The sequence below is a fragment of the Hirundo rustica genome, chromosome 13 (genome assembly GCF_015227805.2).
Source record: "Hirundo rustica isolate bHirRus1 chromosome 13, bHirRus1.pri.v3, whole genome shotgun sequence".
In the NCBI taxonomy this organism is placed as follows: domain Eukaryota; kingdom Metazoa; phylum Chordata; class Aves; order Passeriformes; family Hirundinidae; genus Hirundo; species Hirundo rustica.
In genome coordinates, this window is record NC_053462.1 from 18,456,183 (window position 1) to 18,478,305 (window position 22,123).

The 22,123-nt window shown below is 46.0% G+C and overlaps 2 protein-coding genes and 1 non-coding gene across 6 annotated transcripts; 1 reads left to right on the forward strand and 2 right to left on the reverse strand.

The window, feature by feature from the left end:
• The first annotated feature begins 17 nt into the window (after nucleotides 1–17).
• On the forward strand, nucleotides 18–14,641 carry DIS3L (DIS3 like exosome 3'-5' exoribonuclease). Its single transcript, XM_040077355.2, has 17 exons — nucleotides 18–115; nucleotides 2,711–2,864; nucleotides 3,564–3,692; nucleotides 4,262–4,397; nucleotides 5,154–5,330; nucleotides 6,002–6,080; nucleotides 6,941–7,120; nucleotides 7,661–7,830; nucleotides 8,180–8,341; nucleotides 8,982–9,229; nucleotides 10,001–10,093; nucleotides 10,654–11,187; nucleotides 11,941–12,095; nucleotides 12,185–12,363; nucleotides 12,689–12,834; nucleotides 13,873–14,047; nucleotides 14,120–14,641. Exons 2-17 carry the CDS (start codon nucleotides 2,821–2,823, stop codon nucleotides 14,429–14,431), a joined length of 2,919 nt encoding a protein of 972 aa, XP_039933289.2. The 5' UTR covers nucleotides 18–115; nucleotides 2,711–2,820; the 3' UTR covers nucleotides 14,432–14,641.
• Nucleotides 14,642–15,050: 409 nt separating this feature from the next.
• TIPIN (TIMELESS interacting protein) lies at nucleotides 15,051–21,498 on the reverse strand. 4 transcript variants are annotated; one of them, XM_040077359.1, is made up of 8 exons: nucleotides 21,104–21,498; nucleotides 20,596–20,755; nucleotides 20,092–20,185; nucleotides 19,800–19,875; nucleotides 18,523–18,645; nucleotides 17,888–17,951; nucleotides 15,924–16,118; nucleotides 15,051–15,641 (listed from the first exon to the last, which is right to left on the reverse strand). In XM_040077359.1, the coding sequence occupies exons 2-8, from the start codon at nucleotides 20,726–20,728 to the stop codon at nucleotides 15,499–15,501; spliced, it is 828 nt and encodes a 275-aa protein (XP_039933293.1). In that variant the 5' UTR covers nucleotides 20,729–20,755; nucleotides 21,104–21,498; the 3' UTR covers nucleotides 15,051–15,498. The 4 variants fall into 4 exon arrangements, with proteins under 4 accessions (XP_039933293.1, XP_039933291.1, XP_039933292.1 ...); XM_040077357.1 differs by having other exon boundaries at nucleotides 15,051–15,644; XM_040077358.1 differs by having other exon boundaries at nucleotides 15,924–16,121.
• On the reverse strand, nucleotides 16,978–17,112 carry LOC120759013 (small Cajal body-specific RNA 14). Its single transcript, XR_005703107.1, has one exon. It is a non-coding gene; the product is annotated as a small Cajal body-specific RNA 14 (non-coding RNA).
• Nucleotides 21,499–22,123: the final 625 nt, after the last annotated feature.

The following is a 22,123-nucleotide window of genomic DNA, read 5'->3' on the forward strand; positions in this document are numbered from 1 at the left end:
CGGGGGCAGCAGGGCCGCGCTGTGAGGGTGGTGCGGGAGCACTACCTGCGCCCCGACGTGCCGTGCCGCAGCGCCCTGTGCCGCAGCGCCCAGTGCCGCGCCGCCTGCGCCCGCGGTGAGGCTCCGCCGGGAGGGGTCTGGGGGGAGCCGGGGGTGAGCACGGACAGAGCCGGGATCGCCCGCGGGCCGGGCCGGGGCGGTGGGCGGCGTCCCCCGGGGTGGCGGGAGGCAGAGCTGGGGGCAGAGTGATCCGTGAGGACAGAGGGTGATCCCCGGGCTGGGGAAATCCCTGAGCGGGGGAGATCCCTGAGGACAGAGGGTGATCCTTGAGGACAGAGGGTGATCCTTGAGCAGGGGTGATCCCTGAGCTGGGGGGGATCCCTGATGACAGAGGGTGATCCCTGAGCTGGGGGGGATCCCTGATGACAGAGGGTGATCCCTGAGCTGGGGGCGTTCCCTGAGGACAGAGGATGATCCTTGGGTTGGTGTTATCCCTGAAGCGGAAGGGATGATCCCGGTCCTGGGGTGTCCGGACCGTGCTGAGCAAATCACGGCTGTAGCAATAGTTTTCCTTTAAAGCAAGATCCTTTAGAAATCAACGAGGCGTTAAGAGTGGAAGGAATCGAGGGTTTAACTGTGAACAGTTTACTGGCAATGATAAACGGCTAAAGGGTTGTTCCGTTTTTACACTTACCTCGTTTTAAAAGATCTTTTAAAATGCATTAATTTCTGCAGGGTGATGGTTTATAGCATGAGTTAAATTCTGTACATACCTGTTAAGTATTACAATGGGGCCAAGCCATTATCTTGAAGTCGTTGTAATTCTGCATCAGCAGCTATTTCTGTTCAGTAATTAAATGTAATTGCCTGTGTTATATCAGGGCATTTCAGACACGGGAAGGCTGCCAGGCTCTGGTGTGTGCATTTGTTGTTGTTTTTACATACTGTGGTGCTGTTATGTGCATCATAGATCATCACCCGAGCTGTGGTTGATATTTCAGCTGGGTTTGTTGTTGTTGTTGTTCAATAGCACAATTTATTTGATGCAGGAAACTGACTGGGAAATAACAAACATAATATCCAACCTGTTGAAATCGACCAAATGACTTGCCTGAAAGGAAAGGTTGAGAATTGTGACTTTTCTTTTTTTTTTTCCCTTTGGAACTATGATTGGCATAGATGTTTTCACTTTTGGTTTAGGTTTCAATCGAGGGCAGAAGGTGTGTTATTCATATTATTATAGTGTATTATTGCTATCTGGGAGATCAGGACTAATGATAGTTATTGCTCCCTAAAATATTGCATTTGATTATGAATTCCTCAAGGATAAATTAAAGGCATATATAAGGAAAAAAGTCCAACCTCTCCTGCTGTGCTTAACTCCCCCTCTTTTGTACTTAAATCGTAAATTGTGCTACAGGTGACTGTCAGAATATGTCCCTCTGTGATTATTCAGGGTAACCCAGATGTGAGGGAAATATTTGTTTTCCTTCCTGACTTTACACAGTGTGCTGAGCAAATCTATTTCATGCTCTGTGAGAGACTGCCTGCAAAAAAATCCCATCAGCAGGTGCTTGTGAGGGTGAGCTGTGCCTGCCTGGGAGTCATTCTGCTCTAGACATATGGGTTAGGCAAGGAGGACTTTGTAAGGGCAGAGCTCATAAATCTTCTAGTGGCATTTCACTTCTAATGCTCTTCTGAATTATTAATAAATATTAGCTTTCTTGTCTGCCTGCTGCCATCATCCATTATAAGCCTTCAGTGTCAGATGAGGCCAAGTTACTGCCTGCACGATTGTGCTGGATTCACACTTCTTGTGGTCACAGCTCAAAGATTGTCCCGTGGCAGCTTCTAAGAAATACGTGAAAATAACCTGACTTGTCAGTATCTATGTACTTCATTCTGTATAATTTGCCTGCACTGTGGTGAGTTCAGCAGTTCAGTGTTTATAATAAAGAATAAATAGGTATTAAGAGAAAATACAGTGGAGATGCCCTCCCATCTGAAGGCTTTCGGATAATCTTTGAAATACCAAAAGCAATTAAACCCTTTAATTTTGAGGTACATTTTAAGATGTCATCTGTGATGTGTGTGATATTTTGATGGCATGTTCCTAAGGGGTGGAGTCTCTATAAAGAAAATTAACACTGATGGTGAATAGTTTAGGTTTAAAAACATCCTTGCAGTGGTTTTCTCTATGTGTACCCTTGCCTGTGCCCTTTTTGTAAAGAGCCTGCTGTAAATGGTGTGTTTGAACAGAGAGAGCTGTGGGAGCAGGGTAAAGAAACTGCTCAGAATTCTGCAGCCTCTGGAAATTCCATGAGAAGATTTTCTGTGCCAGATGTACAGTCCCTTTTTCATTTGGAAGCTGAGGAGAAAGAACTGTAACCCTTGCTCTTAAGTTATAGCCTTTTCATAATGGAAGTGGATCATTTTCACTCCTCTGTATAGAATTTGCTAAATTCTATACAGAGGAGTACAGAGCAACATTTACTAAATGTTGGCATCAGTGGATGCAGAAGAGTTTTGTCACAAATTTATGGACTGTACCACAGAATTATTCTGTAATATCCATAATTTTGTTCATCAGAAAAAGAAATGCACCCATTTGAGGAGACACAACTCTAATTTTCGTACATTGGGAAATATTTTTAAGAAACCAATATTGCAGCTGAAAGTTTGAACCTTGAAACTCTGAATTATCTTCCAGATGGCAAATTATTATCAGATGATGTCACACACTACGTTGTCCCCGACTGCAGAGTTGTTCAGGAGTACCTGGAGATTCTGGAATTTCCGGAGCTGAAAGGAATTATTTTCATGCAAACAGCTTGTCAGGCTGTGCAGCATCAGAAAGGACGCAGGTATTTATCCCGTAAGAACTTATTTTTTATTTAGATTGAAGTAAAAATAGTGATTTGTAAAATGTGCAATTTGTTTTTAGGCCTCTCAAGTGTCTTAATATAGTTTTACAGAAGGGGAAGGATCCTTTGTGATCCATAGATAGCAATGCCTGGCAGAGTTTTCACTTGATAGGAGCAGTATGAAACCTGTAGCATAATTAACTAATCAAGTGGCTGGTGACAGGAATTAATTAGACTTTGCAGTAATGATCTATCACGTGCCCACAGCTAGAATATGGACAGGTTTGGGTTTGCTGTATCGATGCCTGAGCGCTTGTCTTTGGGGAGCAATTAATATTATTGTATGGTACTTAGCTCACCATACATTAACCTGAGCATTGCCATAGCATTTCAGAGTAAAAATTGCTCTCAGGGCCTTCCCATATTTCTAAAGCACAAATGCTTTTGCAGAAATGGCCTTTGCCCCAAAAGTGACAAACAAAACAAGTTCCTGAACACTTAGGATGTTTTGTGGGTCTCATTGGAAGACAAGTAAAAGAGTTTGCTTGCAGGTGGTAGTTTAGGATTTATCATCAGTGGTGTAATTTAATGAGTGCATGACAGTAGTTTTCTGGAGTTTTTCAGCTGTATTTTCAAATGGAGTTAAAATAGCCTTTTCAAAAGAAAGCACAAGAATATATTTACCTTTTTTCCTTCCAGACAGTACAACAAGTTACGAAATCTATTGAAGGATCCCCGTCATGACTGTACTGTGTTTGCTAATGAATTCCACCAGCACTGCTACCTGCCCAGGGAGAAGGGAGAATCCATGGAGAAGTGGCAGACCAGGTTTGTTTGAACCTCTGCAGTGTCACACTGCACAGCATCATGATTTTGTATTTAGGAATGTGAGCGTGCACCAGGTACTGAGAGCTCACGCTATTGCTCTGCCTAGCTCTGCAACAGTTCACACTCACTGGAAATCTGTATTGTGCTTTATGATTATAAAAGTATCAGTGTTGTTTTCTTAGGGAAATAGACAAAATGTACTAAATTAAATGCAATAATGCTCAAGAAAAAGCTGGATCAGTTTAAAGTCACACCCCGTAGCATCAGAGTCTTAGCACCTCCAGCCTGCTTCTTACAAGCTTTCGCTCAGAGGAGCTTCATGCTGTGCTGCAACCAGGCCACAAGTGGATGTACTGGGGAGGAAATCCTATTCTGTGTTCTCTTTCCTTTTTGTGGTGCTTGAGAATGGCACAGGAACATTTTTGCAAAAGAATGTGTCTGTGGCTTGGTGTATAATCTCTCAAAAGTCTGAGTGTTAAATCAAAGTCTCGTTCGTACGAAGCCAGCAAAAACTTGCAAGTACCAAATGAGCTATGCCAGAAACCTTATTTCAAACTTTGCCTTTCTAGGAATATTTACAATGCAGCAGCCTGGTATCACAATCACTGCCTGGGTCAGATGCCAGTTGTTATGGTAACAGAAGATGAAGATGCCATCAGGCAGTACGGAAATGAAACAGAAGGAGTGTTTGTGATCTCCTTCAAGGTAACATGCCAGAAAAATAAAAGGGTGCCTTTATGCTGCATCAAAATGATAAAGCAGGTACATTAAAGTGTATTGCAAATCATGTCAGAGTTTACATTGAAGAAAACTGTGATGGTAACTCGTGTCTCCATTTATCAAAGTGAGCAAATTGTCACTTATGGGAATGTCAGAGAAGCCAAAGGCAGTGATCAAAGCAGAGAGCTGGAAAGATAAACAGCAGCTCTGAGGATAGAGGTCATCTTTCTTAGGAGACCTTTTCCTTGCTTTCTTTGTTTTCCTTGTTTTTAAGGAGTTTGGCATTGATGAGCAGTGATCAGTTCCCTCAGGCACTGATCTGGAGTGCAAGCAGTCCAGAAGCAGCTGTAGCCCAAATATCCGTCAGCAGTGTTCTGACAGTTGCTTTGCCTGGACTGCTGAGGGTACAGTGATGTCTGAGAAGATAATTCATTCTTCATTTTGGTGTCCATCTCTGATACCACTGGTATTCAGTGAGATCAGGGCATGGAATGTTTATATCTGTGGGACGCTGAGTAAAAACTGCACCAAACTGATTGACCTTTGCTGTATTTAGCAGTGGATTGGGCTTTACCTGGGACACATCTGTGGGGTTTAGAGCAGACTCATCATTACCACCTGGAGGTGTTACTTGGCTATAGTGTGAGACAGCTCTTGTCCATTATGGGCTTTCCAAATGCATTGTTAAAAGAACAGAGATCTCAGAATACTTTTCCTGTTTATTTCAATTTGTGCATACAGAATTACTTGGATAACTTCTGGCCTGACCTAAAGGCTGCCCATGAGCTCTTTGACTCCATAGTCCAGGCTCGGCGAGAACGGGAGAGTGAAAGCCAAGAGAACCATGGAAAAGAATATCCTGAGCACTTACCTGTGGAAATCCTGGAGGCTGGCATCAAATCTGGAAGATACCTGCAGGTATTTGTTATATAGAGAACATACACAGAGCAGTGCAGTCTTGTGCTTGAGTTGCCTAAATTAGAGTGATGAGAGAAAGAAATACAGCTGTGGTGGGAAGAGGGGGGGAAAAAACCCCAAAAAAAAAGACGATGGAAGGGATTAGGATTCTTAGGATTCTCAAAATATTTCCCCCTACACTGTGTTGGGACATGTGAATTTTTTTTCAAAGTTGTTTTTTGGGGTTTTTTTGGTTGGTTGGTTGGTTTGTTTGTTTGGGGGTTTTTTGTGGTTTTTTTTGTTTGGGTCTTGTTGGTTTGGTTTTTTTTTTTTTTGTCTTGAAGAAGTTAAAGTGTGAATTGGCCATTGAGGATTTGAAATTTGCTATGGATTTTTCTTCAGTTTGGTATGTGACCTACCTGTAAATCGAGTGGTAAATGGTAAATGTCATTTACCGTCTTATAAATAAATTCAGTATTTTGAAGAATTTACTTTATACTGAAGTCAATTCCTAAAGTTCAACACCCTGCATTCCCCCTATAGAGAGAACAGTTGTGTTCAAAATAACCTACGGATCAATAAAAACTAATTCATGTAAAAATAATTGTAACCCCCCAAATTTTATCCTTTCAAGTTGTCTGTTTTTAGGGTGACTGTTTCATTCTCCTGGTTGGTTTGTTGGTCTCTTCCAGGGTACTCTGAATGTCAATAAACACCGAGCACAGCTGGAAGCTTTTGTTCGCCTTCAGGGCGTTGGCAGCAAAGACACAGGTGAGAAGTGTTCAGTTCTCAAACCAGATGAAGGCTGGGACACTGCAGTGCCTGTGTGGTTTTCATGGGCCAGAAAGGAGATTAACCAGAGGGTGGAACTGGTGAGGAGAACTCCTTCCTTCCTCTTTCTTACCACCTCTGGCCAAATTCTGGCCTCTTGTCCTGTTTTCCTGCACCTCTCTGAAGGGAAATCTGGTGCAAATTGTCCCTGTGCTTTGCTCTAAGCTCAGGTGAGCACTCCTTTGACTGCAGGAAGAGTTTGCATAGGCGTTGGCAGGATTAGGCTGGACTTTGTGAGCATCATTGGAAAATTGCCTTTTGGATCATGCTGATCCAAAGTGATCCAGGATTGTCTCTCTGGCATGAGGTACTAATCAGCACCTTAGAAGGAACATTGCCCTTGCACAGACACATTGGCCCAGCTCTCACTAATAACTGCTTTCAGGTGTCCCTGTGACAGACCCTGCAGCCAAACCAGTGCTCAGTATACTTGTTATTTTTAAAAGCTTGTTTTCTTCTGAGCCCTGCTCAGAATCCTGTGGCAGTGTCTTTCACGATTTAAATATGCTGTGTGAATTTAAAGCTGCTGCCTAAGAACCATGAACTCATCCCAGCCTATGCTGCTTTTTATCCAGAAGTTCACTTACAGAATTCCTTAATTGATCCTTAAAAAAAAAACCAAAGAAGAGGAAAAGGTTTTCATTTCCTTGCCATATTAATTTCTTGCCAGTAGTCCTTTTTGGAAGAAATACTGGAAAAGTAATTTTCTGTTATTTCAGCAGAATGCTGCCAAGAGTGGAGAGGTTTTTTTGGTTTTTTTTAGCATGTTATAATTCTGTTTCTTTTTATTTTAAATACAGAACTTCAAAGTGACATCCTTATTTATGGGTCAAAGGCTCGGAATCGTGCAATCCACGGGGACGTGGTTGTGGTTGAGCTGCTCCCTGTGCATGAATGGAAGGGAAGAACTGTTGCCCTCTGTGAAAATGAGACTGAGGACAAAGCACCTGCAGACACCACAGGTGACCCTATGCCCACAGGTGAGGAGAAGCATCTTTCATTCCCTGCTGATAAATAATAATTATAATAATAAAAAGGTTAGGTGTGACATGCCTGGGTACCATGGGCACTTAGAGTCTTGTTTGAAATTATTACTCTGCAGCTGTAGCTGCATCTTAAGAATTTGTTGAGGTCAGAGCTAAAAGTTTTAAGAGGTTAATTCTCTTTTTGTAGGGAAATCATGTTTTGTTTTGCTCTTTGCCATTAAAAAAAATCTGTTTTACTAGTATTGGCCACGTTTCAGCAGCAGTGGGAATCTCTGAATAATTTATGTCGTGTATCAGCTGAAATCTATACAATGAGTTAGCCTCCACATAAATAAAAGCTCTTTAAAACCTGCCTGTGCCAACAGTAGTTTATGACGCACTTGTATTGTCTGCACACCATATGTTGTTGGCAGTTGTGACAGATTTGGGGACACTTCAGTTTATTTTACAAGGCAATGAGTCTCCTGCGTCTCCCACATCTTTGCTTTCTTGGTTCTGTTTAACTCTTTAATGCACAATGTTCCTTATTTAAAGGTAAAGTAGTTGGAATCATGCAGAAGAACTGGAGGGATTATGTGGTGACTTTCCCCTCTAAAGAAGAGAGCCAGTCCCAGGGCAGAAATGCTCAGAAAGTCCTTGTGACACCTTGGGATTACCGAATTCCCAAAATCCGGATCAGCACTCAGCAGGCTGAGGCATTACAGGTAATTTAACTGAAGTGTTTGTTCTGTGTTCCTGCAAAGCTCTGTGGGTGTTATAGGCTTTGATGATGTTTTCCTTGACAAAAACATGGTAAAATGATTAACGTTTTAAAGTTTATTAAAGTGAGGGCTCAGTTTTTGCCTTGAAGGACTGAGTTCAATTCCTGTCAGAACTTCAGTTTCAGCTAACAAAGCTCATTTGAGTTCTGCATGTGGCCCACAGTGCAGCTGCCCTGAGCACTTACACACCACTTGCTTTGGGTTTTTTCTGCTCGATGAAAGGCTGTGGTAGGGGTGTAAATGGTCCTTTCCAGGGGCACAGAGCTCTTCTGACAGAGCTGTCTTGCCGCAGGAGTTCAGAGTTGTCGTGCGCATCGATTCCTGGGAGTCGACTTCGCTGTACCCAAACGGACACTTTGTGAGAGTGCTGGGGAGGATCGGAGACCTCGAGGGGGAAATTGCAGCCATCCTGGTAGAGAACAGCATCTGTGCTGCCCCTTTCTCAGAAATCCAGGTTTGTCTCTGGGATCAGATCCAGTCCTTTCTGTTCATTTTCAGGGTCTCATTTCTCAGAGGGGGACCCTCTCACAGCTCAGCAATGTTGTTGCCAGTGGGTTTTTGAGAGCCCATTTTGATAGCTGAAAATTTATTATCATTTTACTTTACTTTTCTGGAATCTCTTGGATCAGTGGTTCTGTTGATACTACGGATTTTCAAGTCAAGAGTGATTTTAAGATAATCCTTTTGCTGTGAGGAGAATATTACAAACTCTTAATTCAAATTTGAGTTAGACTTTTAAGATTTTTCTGTCTTTAGTGTGTGGTTATGCTACTCACCCTAAAGGCCTCATCCTACTGAAACCATTGTCTTAAATATTTTGTTTTTAACCAGCTTTCATAGATAACTATTGTGATTATACCTACGATTAACTGAAAGAAGAAGACTAAAAAACCAATATGTAGTGTTAGATTTGCCAGAGCTGCAGTATCACCACAGTAATAACCAATACACATAGAATTCTTTTAATTTTTTCCACACTTTGTAGTGGACTTGAAAAATGAAACAAAAGAAGAATTTGAAAAACTAATTAATTTGTTGGCATCTTTTTGTAGAAAATCCATAAATCTGTGTTCATCAACAATATTTCTGTATAGATGAGGGAAATGCCAGTGAGTTCTCCAAAGAATCCATGGAAAGTGAGCCCAGAGGAGGCAAAGAAACGCCTTGACTTGAGAGACACCCACCTGATCTTCAGCATCGACCCCAAGGGCTGCGAGGATGTGGATGATGCTCTCTCTGTCAGGACCCTGCCCAACGGGAACCTCGAGCTGGGGGTGCACATTGCAGATGTCACTCACTTCGTGGCTGCAAATTCCTACACTGATGTTGAGGCCAGAGCAAGGTAAGTTATTTTCTGGAAATTGGAAAATTTGTGGAGCTCGGAAGTTTGTGATGCTACCCTTAAGGAAATTTTGGGAGGAAAGAAACGTGCTTTCACCTTTCATGTTTTACCAAAGACTTCTTAAAGCTAATGAAACTGTTATGTAATTAATGACATTCTGCTTTTATTTGGACACATTTTCCAGAAAGCTGTACAAGTTTATTTTTCCCTAATCACTCCTCTTTGCTTTATAGTCTAATTTAACATCTGTGACTTAAAGTATTTTTAAAAACCACTTGTTTGCATTCCAAGGGAGATGAACACCTACAAAATGGCATTAAGTCTTACATGAATTTAATTCCAGAGGTATTTGCCAGGCTTATGTTTTAATATTCAGTCTTGTCTTTTAATGTGCAAATATTTCATTCTCTTTTTTCTTTTATTGCCGCTGTTTTGAAGTTAAACTGCTGAATCCCTTCATGAACTGTGTTCTTTGTAGACTCAAAGAGGTATAAAGTGCAGGCAGCAGAGATGTTTGATGTAGCCATTAAATCACCTCTTCTTCAGTGAGCAGATTTTGTCCAGGCTGGTTCTGCTGTTAACGGCAGCTGAAATACCAAGGATGGCCAATTCAGGGCTGTAGTGCACAAAGAGCTATTTCAATAATTTCACTCTGGTATTGCACCTGTGAGAGTTCTGCAGGAATAACCTTTTCAAATCAGGCTGTGGAGCAATGCTTTTACCCCAGCCCCAGGAGCCCTGGTGGGAAGAGCAGAAGCTGTTTTGTTGCAGGGCTACCACGTATTACCTGGCGGATCGGCGCCATGACATGCTGCCCTCCGTCCTCAGCGCTGACCTCTGCTCCCTCCTCAGCGGGGTGGACAGGTAAGGCTTGGCAGTTCCTCTGGCCAGGGACACTTTCACGAGTCATTTTACATTATTGCTGGAAGAATTGTGTACATTGAAAGTTACCTTGCACTGCTACCACAGGTAGGGTGAATTTTATAGACCAGTTTATATCAATTGACAGGCTCAGTTGGCTGCTGGCCTGAGGATGTGCAAGGCTGGCATGAGGATGTTCAGGGTACAGAGGTGTTCATTGTGGATGCGTCGGACTAATAAAATAAAAAATAAAATTAAACTAAAAAATAACTATCACAGTGTAGCTCTGCTTTAACTTAGAGGACACCTTATACCTTAGGGGTACTCTGCTTCAGCAGGTGAATTGAAAATACTGCTGTGTAGCTGCTCCTCATTTCAGTTGTCACTCATGAGACTGAGAGGCGAGTGTATTCTTTAGTGGCGTTGCTGAGCACTGGTTTCATGACGAAAAAGATGCTTCCACAACCAGAATTAAATCTGTGGATTTCTAAGAGTTGAATGTGCTTGAAGTGGGAGTTTTAAGTCTAGCAGAAGTATTCCAGAGCTGTGGTGTTGCCTTCAAGGTACGCTGTGAGCGTCCTGTGGGAGCTGGAGAAGGAATCGTACGAGACGCTGCGGGTTCAGTACACCAGAACGCTGATCCGCTCTGCCTACAAGCTGGAGTACGAGACAGCCCAGGCGCTGCTGGATGGGGACACGAGTGCCGTGGGGGATATCCTGGAGCTGAAAGGCCTGGATGAAGGAACGAGGCAGAAGAAGCTGGCTGAGCTGGTTTGGGCCATATCCAAGCTCACCGACGTCGCGCGACGCGTCCGAGCTAAGCGGGACAGGTGCGGCGCGCTGGAGCTGGAAGGGATCGAGATCCGAGTGCAGCTGGACGACAAACGGAACATCCACGACCTCATCCCCAAGCAGCCGCTGGAAGTGCACGAGACCGTGGCGGAATGCATGATCCTGGCCAACCACTGGGTGGCGAAAAGGATTGCCGAGGATTTCCCCCACCAAGCTCTGCTGCGGCAGCACCCTCCGCCCCGCCAGGAATTCTTCGCTGAGCTTCGGGAATGTGCCAATGCCAAAGGCTTCTCAATAGACACACGGTATGTTTTATTATTAAAGCTCTGTAATTAAAGATAAGCAATTAACTGTTCGGCCATGTTATCATGAAACAATTCCAGCTCTGAGTATCAATGTTAAGAGACAGTGCCTAGCAGTTCTTAAAAAGTTTTATCAGAACCTTTCTGCTGATGTTCTGACCAGGAGGAGCTGGCTGCATTCTGCTGGCTGTACTGCAAATGGCAGTGGCTGAATAATTGTAGACATACCCAGCCAAAACATTTGTTCAGCCACTGTGCAGTGGTGAAGCTCTGCAGTGGCCTTGTTTGTACTGGATTTCCTGTGTAAGAGAGTACTGGTTTAAATTAGGTGAATTCTGTGCAATGTATTCATTTTAAATTATTCCAAACAATTCAGAATTACTTGGAGCAAGGTAGCATGAGAAGGCCAATGGTGAAGGGCACCAGTAGGGCCTCTGTGACCTGGGTGTCACCTTCTCCCATTTGTGCTGGACACAAAGGTGTGGACCAGCTCACTCTTTTGTACTGCACAGGGTGGAGTTCAGTCCCTGGTTCTCCAGGCTGCAGCAGACAACTGGGTGAAAACTGGGATTTTTCTGAAGATTTTGTTAGAGCAGAGCTGTTACTAAACTGCACTGAAAGTTTCGGTATCGGTCTGCTTGCCATTTTTGTATGAATACCTATTAACTTCTATGTGGATTTTATGCTATTGTTAACTGTGAGCCATTATAACCAGGGATAGCATCATTTTCTTTGGAATTAACACCTTTTTACCAGGTCCAACAAGGCTTTGGCCGAGTCTCTGGACAGAGCACACGACCCCTCGGATCCCATTGTGAACAAACTGCTGCGCTCCATGGCCACCCACGCCATGTCCAACGCCCTGTACTTCTCGACTGGCTCTTGTCCCGAGGAGCAGTTCCATCATTACGGTACCTGGTCCCTTTCCTGTCATTTCTGCAGTGCTGGGGGAGGCACGTGGTGGCTGGGAGTGCTCACCTCTGTTCCCTTCTCTTGGCAGGGCTGGCCCTGGAGCGGTACACTCACTTCACTTCTCCCATCAGGAGATACGCTGACATCGTTGTGCACAGGCTCTTGATGGCAGCGACGCTGGGGGGAGCCAGGGGCGAGGGCAAGGACAGCATCATCAGTAACAAGGATCTGGAGGAGCTGTGCAGGCACATCAATAACAGGAACCGGGTAAGGGCATCCTTGTGGGAGCATCCATGGTGCCCTGGGGAACGGGATAACAGTCCTGACTGTGGCTTTTGTAAACAGTAGCACTTCACCTTTATTTGTAGTGCTTTGGGGTTTTTTTAAATGTCAGTTTTCTTCTGAGAGTGGTAGTAAAAGTGTTCATATTTCACTTGTACTGCTTGTAAGATTTTTTAGATGTAATTTTTCTCGGGCAGAGGTAAGAGAGTAACTAATGGGAAAAAGCAGCTGTGGAAATCAAAGCCAGAGCCGCGTGTTGGAATATTTACGTAGGTTTTTGTCTCTGTGTGTGTGTGGGGGGTGCTCACAGGCAGCCCAGCGTGCTCAGAAGCAGTCCACAGAGCTCTTCCAGTGCATGTACTTCCGAGACAGGAGCGCCGAGAGCGACGAGCGCTGCGTGGCCGACGGCGTCATCTACTCCATCCGCACCAACGGCGTGCTGGTCTTCGTGCCCCGGTGAGCCCGGGGCTGGGGGCGGCTGGCAGGGACACCTGGTGCTACTGGAGCTCCGGGAGGGCACGGCCTGGCACAGCTCCATGCACACCTGGCATCTCCAGCATTCCAGAGGGCCGGCTGTGAGCCTCAAGAGCCAGAGCCTCCATGGCGAAGTGAACCTCATGGGCTGGGGTTTGCACCCTCACAGTAGCAGGGGTTTCCATCTTAGGGAAGGATTTGGGGTTTCACTCTTTGTTTCATTTAGAAAATAAAATAAACAGAGACTTTGATACCTAATTTGGCCTTGTGCCAGCACAGAGACCCCAGCTGGACCCTAGAACTGTACCTCAAAACCCTGTTAGTTTTTAATGGGCAGGATGCCAGGAATCCCTCCTCACTCCTTACAGACTTTTGGTGCATTTCTGCGGTGTTGTAGCAGGTGCAAAGGTCCTCCTTGCACCTAGCACAGGTTCTCTCTTTTGTTCTGTATAGTTTGTTGTTTTCCTCTTAATTAAAACATCTTTGTTTTTCAAACACCTCTGATGATGCCATCTCACTAATATTTTAAGCCATTCTGGGGCTGCTGGCCAGAACCCAGAGGTGGTAATGGTTGCAGGGAGCTTATGAAACCTGGCTCCCTGTAAATGCATCATCTCCCCAAGCAGGAGAGCCTGCTGCCTTACGGAGAACCCAGGGCAAGCACGCTGCTGCTCTTCAAGCTTTTTTTTAATGCAGAACTGTCTCTTCACTGTCTGTCTGGAAAAACCTGTAACGCTGCTCTTCTATTACTGAGCCATTCCAGGCCCCACCCAACACTAAGATAAGGGATCACTGACTATTTCATTTTTGCTTCATTGCTCTCAAAACACCCCAGTCTCTGTCTCCATGCTGTTTTCACGTCTGGGTTTCTGTGACAACACCTATCAGTGTTCCTGAGGCAGGATTATCAGGATGCTTCCTGTTGCTTTTCTACAATCCCAGCCAGCCTGTGGATTTTGAAACTAAGAGACCTGAACAGGCTGAAAATGGTTAGAAGAGCTTCTCTCTGCTCTGTTGTAGGTATGGAATCAAAGGTGCAGCCTACATGAAAAACAAAGAGGGCCTGGTCATCTCCTGTCAAGGGGCTGGGAGCTGCCAGTGGAAGCCTGGATCCCTCCATCGCTCTCAGCATCAAATCACCTCCACCACAACTACCGGAGACTCGCTGACCTTGAGCCTTTTCGATCACATCACAGTGAGTATCTCACCTGAGGGGAGGAAAAGGAAACGGCACCGTCACAGACCCAAAGACAATATTGCTTTGCAGGTGAGAATCCTCGTGCAGACTTCGCGCTGCCACGCCGAAAGCATCAAGCTGGAGATCATCAGCAACGCGCCGCACCGCACTGCGGACGCCGAGGCTGCGCGCGAGAGCTTCCACGTGGTCAGGTCTGACTTGGTGAAAGAAGTCAGCCAGTGTGCAGAGGAGGCCCAGCGTGCCCAGGAGAGAGCCAGGCTGGAAGTGATGGACGAGGAGTGCCGGGAGTTCTGCCAGACCAAGGGGCCCAGCCTGTACCAGCTGCTGGAGGAGATCCGGGAGCTGGCGCTGCTGGATGTGACACAGGACATCAGGACTTGAACTGGGACCTGCCACCACCTGCCTGGGGCTGTCCCGCTCCTCTTCACTGTGCACAAGTGCTTGGGGAATCTTTTAAAAAGCAGCTTATTTCAGTATTTAAGTCCTTTCAATAAGAAGCTAAATGTCTATTTTAAACAAGAATTATTTTTATCTGATTATGAGTATGGATGAATTATGAAAAGATTTTATACCTGATAAAACTCGTATTTCAGACTAAAGACACTGTGCTGTGAATTCTTTTAAAAATCATTCCAAAAATTACTTTGCTCACATTGTCCATAAAGTAAGTCCTTAAAACCTAAATTCTTCCTTCTTCCCTACAAGGATATAAAAAGGAAGTTCCTTCATAAAATAACACCTGTTGCCCTGAGGGTAGTGGCTTCATTCAGTGTGTGGAAATTCAGCACTTTTTACTGTTGGAAGGGGTGGTTCTTCCTCATTCCACCAAAGGGAAAAGCTGTTGTGTAAGGAAAGCCAAGACTCTGAGGATGAAGCAGAGAGCAGGATCAGGATCAGGTCTCGTCCCCTGAGGGGAGGTGTTTGTCTGACCCAAGGGATGGGGAAGGGTGGGAGCCCTGGCCTTGTAACAGCCTCATACAAGAATTGCAGGTTTGACTTGTGAAATTTAATAGCTTCCAGTTTATGTGAAAAATATATAATGGATAAGCAGTTAAAAAAAACACAAAATCCAGCACCCCTGTTAAAAAAACCCCAAACAACACGCCTTTAATAGCAACTTAACCCATCAACATCCCACTTAATTCAGTTTAACATAAATTATAAACTATATTCAAAGTAGGTCCAAAAACTCATAAACATTTCCTAAAAAATGTTCTGGGAGGTGGAAAAGATAGCTCAAGTGCAGCTGAAGAACTTTGTTCTGTTTCCTGGTGTACAGCGCTGCTCCCCTGCAGCTTCCAGGGAAGAGCTCTGTCCTTCAGTGACACCATGGGAAAGAATTCCCTGAAGCTTCTGGAGTGCCAAGAGCCAGCAACGTTTCAGTCAAATGACAGTACTTAAAGCAGAGGGGTCTTTGGGTCAAGAAAGGCATTCACAGTGTGGGGAAGTTACTGCTCCTCCCTGGCACATTGCAATTCGTCATCTCCATCTTCTGTGGGAGCATCCCTGGCTGCAGGAACCTGAGTGTCTTCAGTGGAATCCTGAGCAACTGGGCTGCCAAACTCCTCTTCTGAGTAACTACTGGGGAGCTCTGCTGAGGAGAACAAGAAAAGCCATGAGCAGGCACTGCTGCTGTTTACCTGGTGTCTCCGTCACCAGAATGCCAGTCTGTGGCGGAGGCAGCTCAGAGATGAGGCTGAGCTGCATTTCACCACAAAGCTGTCACAGCAGTACAACCACCAGGGAGTTTAACTACAGGAAAACTGTTAAAATGTGAGAGTTGCACATTCCAGCACTAGGAAAGCCATCAGAGCCGTGCCCCAGCAGCTCAGGCCCCTGCCCTCACTGTCAGCCCTGAAATGGGGGTCCTTACCCTGGTGCTGGGACTGGCTGAGGCCCTGCAGGCGCGCCTGCCTCCGCTCCAGGGCCAGCTGCCGGTTCCTCTCCATCCGCTCCTGCTGCTCCTCCGTCAGAGCCGGGCCCGGCAGCGAATCCAGCTCTGCATCGCCGGAGTGCGAATGTGCCTCTGCAGCAGCTGCGTCCAGCCCTTGGCTTTCCCCTTCTCCTTCTGCTTGAAAAGGAGGCGGGAAGAGGGGCAGAATTAACTCTTTAAACCCACGGGGATGCACTTCAGTCAGGAGAATATTCTGAAAGCGTTTCTATGTTCTACATTTTGTATTGGCAGCTGAAGCTCATTCCATAATTTAATTTTAATGGGCAATTTTCTGCCTAGGCCCACATCCCCACTATTCAAACGACACAAATGCTCAGAGCTCACACACACAATAATCAGTGCCCGAGTGCAGAGGCACAGCTCTGTGTACTGAGTTAGCAACACCAGCTGTGCCTGAAGGGTCAAAAGGGACGGGAGATCCAGGCAGTCCTTAGGGCCAGGTAATTTTCCTCCCAGCCCTACTGAAAAAACATTGTCCTTTAGAAAGTGGCAGGAGTTGCTACAGGAATTCCAACCTTTCAAAGCCAGGCTGTGTGGCACTAATTAAAGATGTCCCAGCCCATGGACAGGATGGATTTTAAAGTCCTTTCCCACCCAAACCATTCCAGGATTCTATGAATCAGAAGTTTGGACATGTATACCAAGTACTCAGTTGTGAATTCAGTGTGCTCTGTTACAGAGTTATTTCCTCATCTGCCAGCGCTGAAAGGTGCAAAGTGGAGGCAGTTCAGTCAGACAAACCTCCCCCACCCAGAGAGCAGCACAGCACCCTTCAAAGAGAGCCCAAAGCCTCTGCACCCCTCTAAGCCTGTAGCACAAAGGTGAGCTGACAAAAAGGCTGGGTTGTTAATACAACACCTCTCTGTGTTTTTATTTCACACGCGGGAGATCCCCACTGGTTTTTCCCCTGAAGGCTGCAGCAGTGCCCTCAGTCCCACAGCCCAGGAGCAGCTCAGCACCCCGTGCAAAGGCCAGTGTGTGGAACCATCGCACAGAACAATCTGATCTCTCTGCAGACCCTGTCGGCAGGAACCACTGGTGTTGCTCTCCGTGGCTGCTTCTGGCTGCAGTGCAGGTCTCACAGAGCAGCAGCAGTGAAGGCAGCCACGTGTCAGCAGCTGCCCCTGGGCACCCCGGAGCCCCGGCCAGCCCGTGAACTCCAGCACAACCAGCCCCAAGCACTGCCGGGGCTGGAGGCCAAGCTTCACTGGACACAAATGGGACAATGGGCACACGATGCTCTTGAGAGACTGACAGTCGAAATGCAAAACCCTGCACAGGGCCTTAGGAGTGACAGTGACACTGTCATTTCAACTGACCACATGAACTCAACTTCCTCTTAATTAAAAAACAGCTAATGTCTAATTTCTATCGGACTGGAAGAGACTCTTGACTCGTGTCCTCAGTAAGTGCTGGCTTTCACCCTGGCGGAAGGAACGCTCCCAGCAGCTGTGCCAGCACTGACAGACACCAGTGCCCCCAGCAGAGCAGGCGCTTTGCCTGTGAGGGACACCACACCCTGCATCTGCTCAGAGTTTGTGATTCCTGTCATCCAAGAGTTCTCCCACTCCTGTGGGAGTGCAACACAAACCTGTGTGCTCAGTGACTGCAGTCCTAGGGGGCTTTTTGGAACAACATTTCTAACAATGCTGGTTAATACCCATTTTCCATTTCCTTTCAGCAGCCCATACAATCTTACTTATTTTTACATGCATACGTGCAAGTACCAGTTCAGTTTTGTCACCATAACACTCACAGAAGCCTGGTTTTAAATTTCTCCTACAGTAGAAAAGCCTCTTGTGATCACTCACTCCTGGTCAGCAGGAAGGGAAGTAAACAATTTCAAGCACTGAATTACAGAACAAATAGCAGAGAGAGCATACCTTCCTCATTTTTGAAGTCTTCATGTAAAATAGGGAGATCAAGTCTAATCCGCTTGAGGCAGGTCTGCAGGTGGGAGATTAAAACACTGGTATTTCATCTGTAGCAAGTTTTTATGTTCAACTTCGGGAGGATGGGAAAACCACAGCAATTTCATTTGACAATTTTATTGCTCTGAAAAAAATACTCCTTTCACTTCATGCCCATTTGACACACAGACCTTCAGTGCTGGGGATCATCTTCCCAGTCCTCCCTCTATCACCCAGCCAGGTGAAGCTGAATTCTGTAACAGTCTTCTTTTGCAGGTTCAAACATTAAAAATCAAACAAACAAAACCCAAAACCCCAAGTAGTTCCAGCTGGTTAAGCAAGAACTGCTTAAAGTTCTGCTTGTGGTTAAAGATGTCATGAAAATGCTGAAGCCAATTCTCTGAAGGATTATTTCAAATAAAGAAGGTTGTATCTAAACATAAATACCAGACAGAGCTCTAAACTGAGAGAAATTAATTTAAATAACATTATACTTCTGAGCAGTATGCACAACCTAAGTCCTCTTTTGCTGCGTAACTGATCCCCTAAACCTACCTCTTGCACTATTCCAAACACCACAAAGAGAAACTGACAGAAACAATTCATACCTGAACTTCCTTTTTACTTCCCAAAGACTCCACTCTGTCAATAAAATCCTCAAACTGCAGTTTTGGGAACAGTCTGTGAGCCCAGTGCTCCATGTGCTGTATCAGTGTCTTCAGGTCCTCTGCCTAGAGCAGGAAAGACAAAACCCAGCTACTAAAGCTGACAGGGAAGGGAGACTGCAGAGGGAAAGGGGACAGTAATTCCTGAGAACACGGAGCACCTGCAGCTTGACAGCCTCTGGAACATGTCAGCAGCACCAATGTGTGGGTAACCTCCCCTTCCTCCTCCCACAATCCAGTGTCAGTGCAATCTCAGGCTGTGAGAACAGCACTGATACGAGCTCAGGGGAGCATTTGCACCTCCTGTGAAACATCTGCAGGTCCTTAATCAACCAGGGCCGAAATAAATCCACTGGGGCACAGCTGGCGTTGATCCTGATGTTTAGAATGCAGATACACCACAAGAAGCTGATCTAGGAAAGGTTTTTGCACTTTCCAGCACTACTGCCCAGTTCCTTTGTGCCTCCAGTGGTAACGAGAACATTCATTCTTTGTAAACCAGAGGTGCACAGGTGTCCTTGCAAGTGTGGCAGGAGAATCATGGAATTGTTGGGGTTGGAAAAGTCCTGGAAGATCACCGAGTCCAACCACTCCCCAGCACTGCCAAGGCCACCACTAAAACACGTCCCCAAATGTCACATCTGAATGTCTTTTAAACCCCTCCAGGCTGCCCAGGGCTTGGACAACACTCTTAGCGAAGAAATTTTCCCTCATAACCAATCTAAACTTCCCTGGCACAACTTGAGGATGTTTCCTCTTGTCCTGTTGTTTGTTACCTGGGAGAAGAGACCGACCCTCCCCTGTCTACAACCAACTCTATAATGTAAAGGAAAAAAAAGCTCTGCATGTTTAAGTGTACCCAAAACAGTAAGAAAGCTTGTAGAGAAAGTCCTGCTTTGTCTTTGCTCAAGTGGTATGTCACACTTTTTAAAAAAAACTTTGGGATTCAAAACCCTGCTTGGAAGGACAATACAAGTCACAGATGTGATATTCTACTCTTAGAGCAGAAGAAAAGAATTTTACGATCAAAAGATGGGTTTTGTTAAAGCATTTCACTCTGTTTTAAAATCTGCAGCTCCAAACCCCAGCAGGGTTTGTTCAGAGACTGCTGGGAAGCTGGCTAATCACAGTACTGTCAATTCTCCCTGTATCAGATGGGCAGCACTGTCAAACCGACATTAACCTCCCAGGAAACAAAACCAAAGCTCACCAGCTCTTACCTCGTGCCCTTTTCCCTTGAACTTCACATTGTCAAACAAGTGTCTCAGAGCTGGGAGCCCCCTTTCTGAAATTAACCTGGGAATAGGAAATGGGGGAGTTATCTGAAATCCACACTTTCTTCCTTCAATTAACAAGCAAAAAGCACCAAACAAAGAAAAACCTCTCGCATCCCTCAAAACAGCCTAAAGCTTGGATTCTTTTTGCTGTTTAGAAAGAAATCACACCAGTTTTAGAGGTACCTTAATCAGCCCTACACCACACTCAACACATAAATATTCTGTACAAAGTTACCTTTGGGCATCTAATCTTGGCCTCGGCCTTTTAACAGCTTTCTGTGTGGTCACAGCAGAATCCTTTGTTTGGGGCTCCTGGTTTCCATCTGGATCTGGGGAAGAAAATAGCATCATTTAAACATTCAAAGCAATTGCCATCAACTAGGATTGCTTGCATCGTGTACATTTTAAGTTTCCACTTGTGTTTCTGATAAGTGCATTGAGAGTGCATCCAACACTCTCATCTCTTCTAAAAGCCAAGTCATAAAGAGTAACTACAGATCAGTGCTGTACAATTGTTTGTAGCAACATTTCGTCAGAAGAGCTTGAGTTTTATAAAGATTCCCTTGTGCACGTATTTTCATGGAATCTACAAAAATAAAACTTGTACCACAAGCTGGAAAGTGCCACATGATTAACAATTTAAATTTACAGTTTGTTTTCTGCCTTATTTTTATGCACTTAAGTCTAATTTCGATTGCACAGCATTAAAATGGGATTCTTAGGGGTCCCGGGTGTTCACCTCCATTAGCCTGAGCCCATTCTGTATCGTCTCTTCCTGGAGAGGCAGGAGGTGGAAGAGGTGGGAACGTTTCGTCTTCTGTGTTCTCATAATCAGGAAGATCGAGCAAGTTGTTCTCTAAAGGATCGAGCATTGCCACAAAGAAGTCTTTTTTCTCCTCCTGCAGAAAACACCAAGAGCATTTAAAGAGAAGCAGCGAGGCTGCTACAAAAGCAGATAAATTATATATAGTATTTACACCTTTTTCAGGAATAGATTTGCCAACTAGATCATCATACAAATTAAACAGCAGATACCATATAGAGGATAACACAACCCAGCCTTTCTGAGCCAGATTAAATAAGGGTTTGTGATGTTTCAACTCGTCAAAGTTACTTGGGAGTGGCAGGAATTAACCAAAACAAGTGGATCCCTGACCACAGCGCTTATCCATGGAGCCGAGTGCCACTCACATCCCTGACCAAATCCTTCGGGAACGGAGTGGCAATTCCCCAAATTTACAACTTACCCACTTCGAAAGGCGGTCTGGAGGGGGATTCCCCTTTTTCCAGCTGCTCAAGGGACACTAATTCCGCAGCCGCCGCCCGGAGCGGGGCTGGGCTGAGGCGGTGTGAGGACAAGCTGTTTTAGGAGCCCTTTCCCCAGCGGCTCCGGCCGGGCTGAAGCACAGTGAGGATAGGCTCTGTTTTCGGAACTCCTTCCCCAGCGGCTCCGGCCGGGCTGAAGCACAGTGAGGACAGGCTCTGTTTTCGGAACTCCTTCCCCAGCGGCTCCGGCCGGGCTGAAGCACAGTGAGGATAGGCTCTGTTTTCGGAACTCTTTCTCCAGCGGCTCCGGCCGTGAGGCAGCGCGGGCCGGGCTGAGGGGCCGGGGCCGCCCCCGCGCGCGCAGAGTCCCGCGAGAGCCCCGAGTCTCGCGAGCTCCCGAACGCGGCTCGGGCTGTTGGCGCCAAAACGCAATGGGCGGGGCGGGGCGGGGCGGGGCGGGGCGGGGCGGGGCGGGGCGGGGCGGGGCGGGGCGGGGCGGGGCGGGGCGGGGCGGGGCGGGGCGGGGCGGCTGAGGCGATCCCAGGACTATGGAATCCGGGAATACTCAGGGTGGGAAAGGATATTACAGATCATCTCATTCTCATTCCAACTCTCTTTCCTGTCGTCAGGGACACTTTCCACTATCCCAGCTTTCTCCAAGCCCCATCCAGCCTGGTTTTGAACACTTTCAGGAATGGAACAGCTGCTCCGGGCAACCTGTGCCAAGGCCGCACCAGTGTCACAAGAAGGAATTTCATCCTAATATCCCATCTAAACCTACTCTGTCAGTTTGAAGCCATTCCCCCTTGTCCTGTCTCTCCAGATCCTAGTAAATAGTCCCTCTCCATCCTTCCTGTAGGGCCCCTCACAAACTGGAAGGCCACAGTTAGGTCACCCCAAAGCTTCTCCAGGCTAAACAATCCCAGTTCTCTCAGGCTTTCCCCACAGGAGAAGTGCTCCATCCCCGTGATCATCCTGGTGCCTCCTCTGGACTCACACCC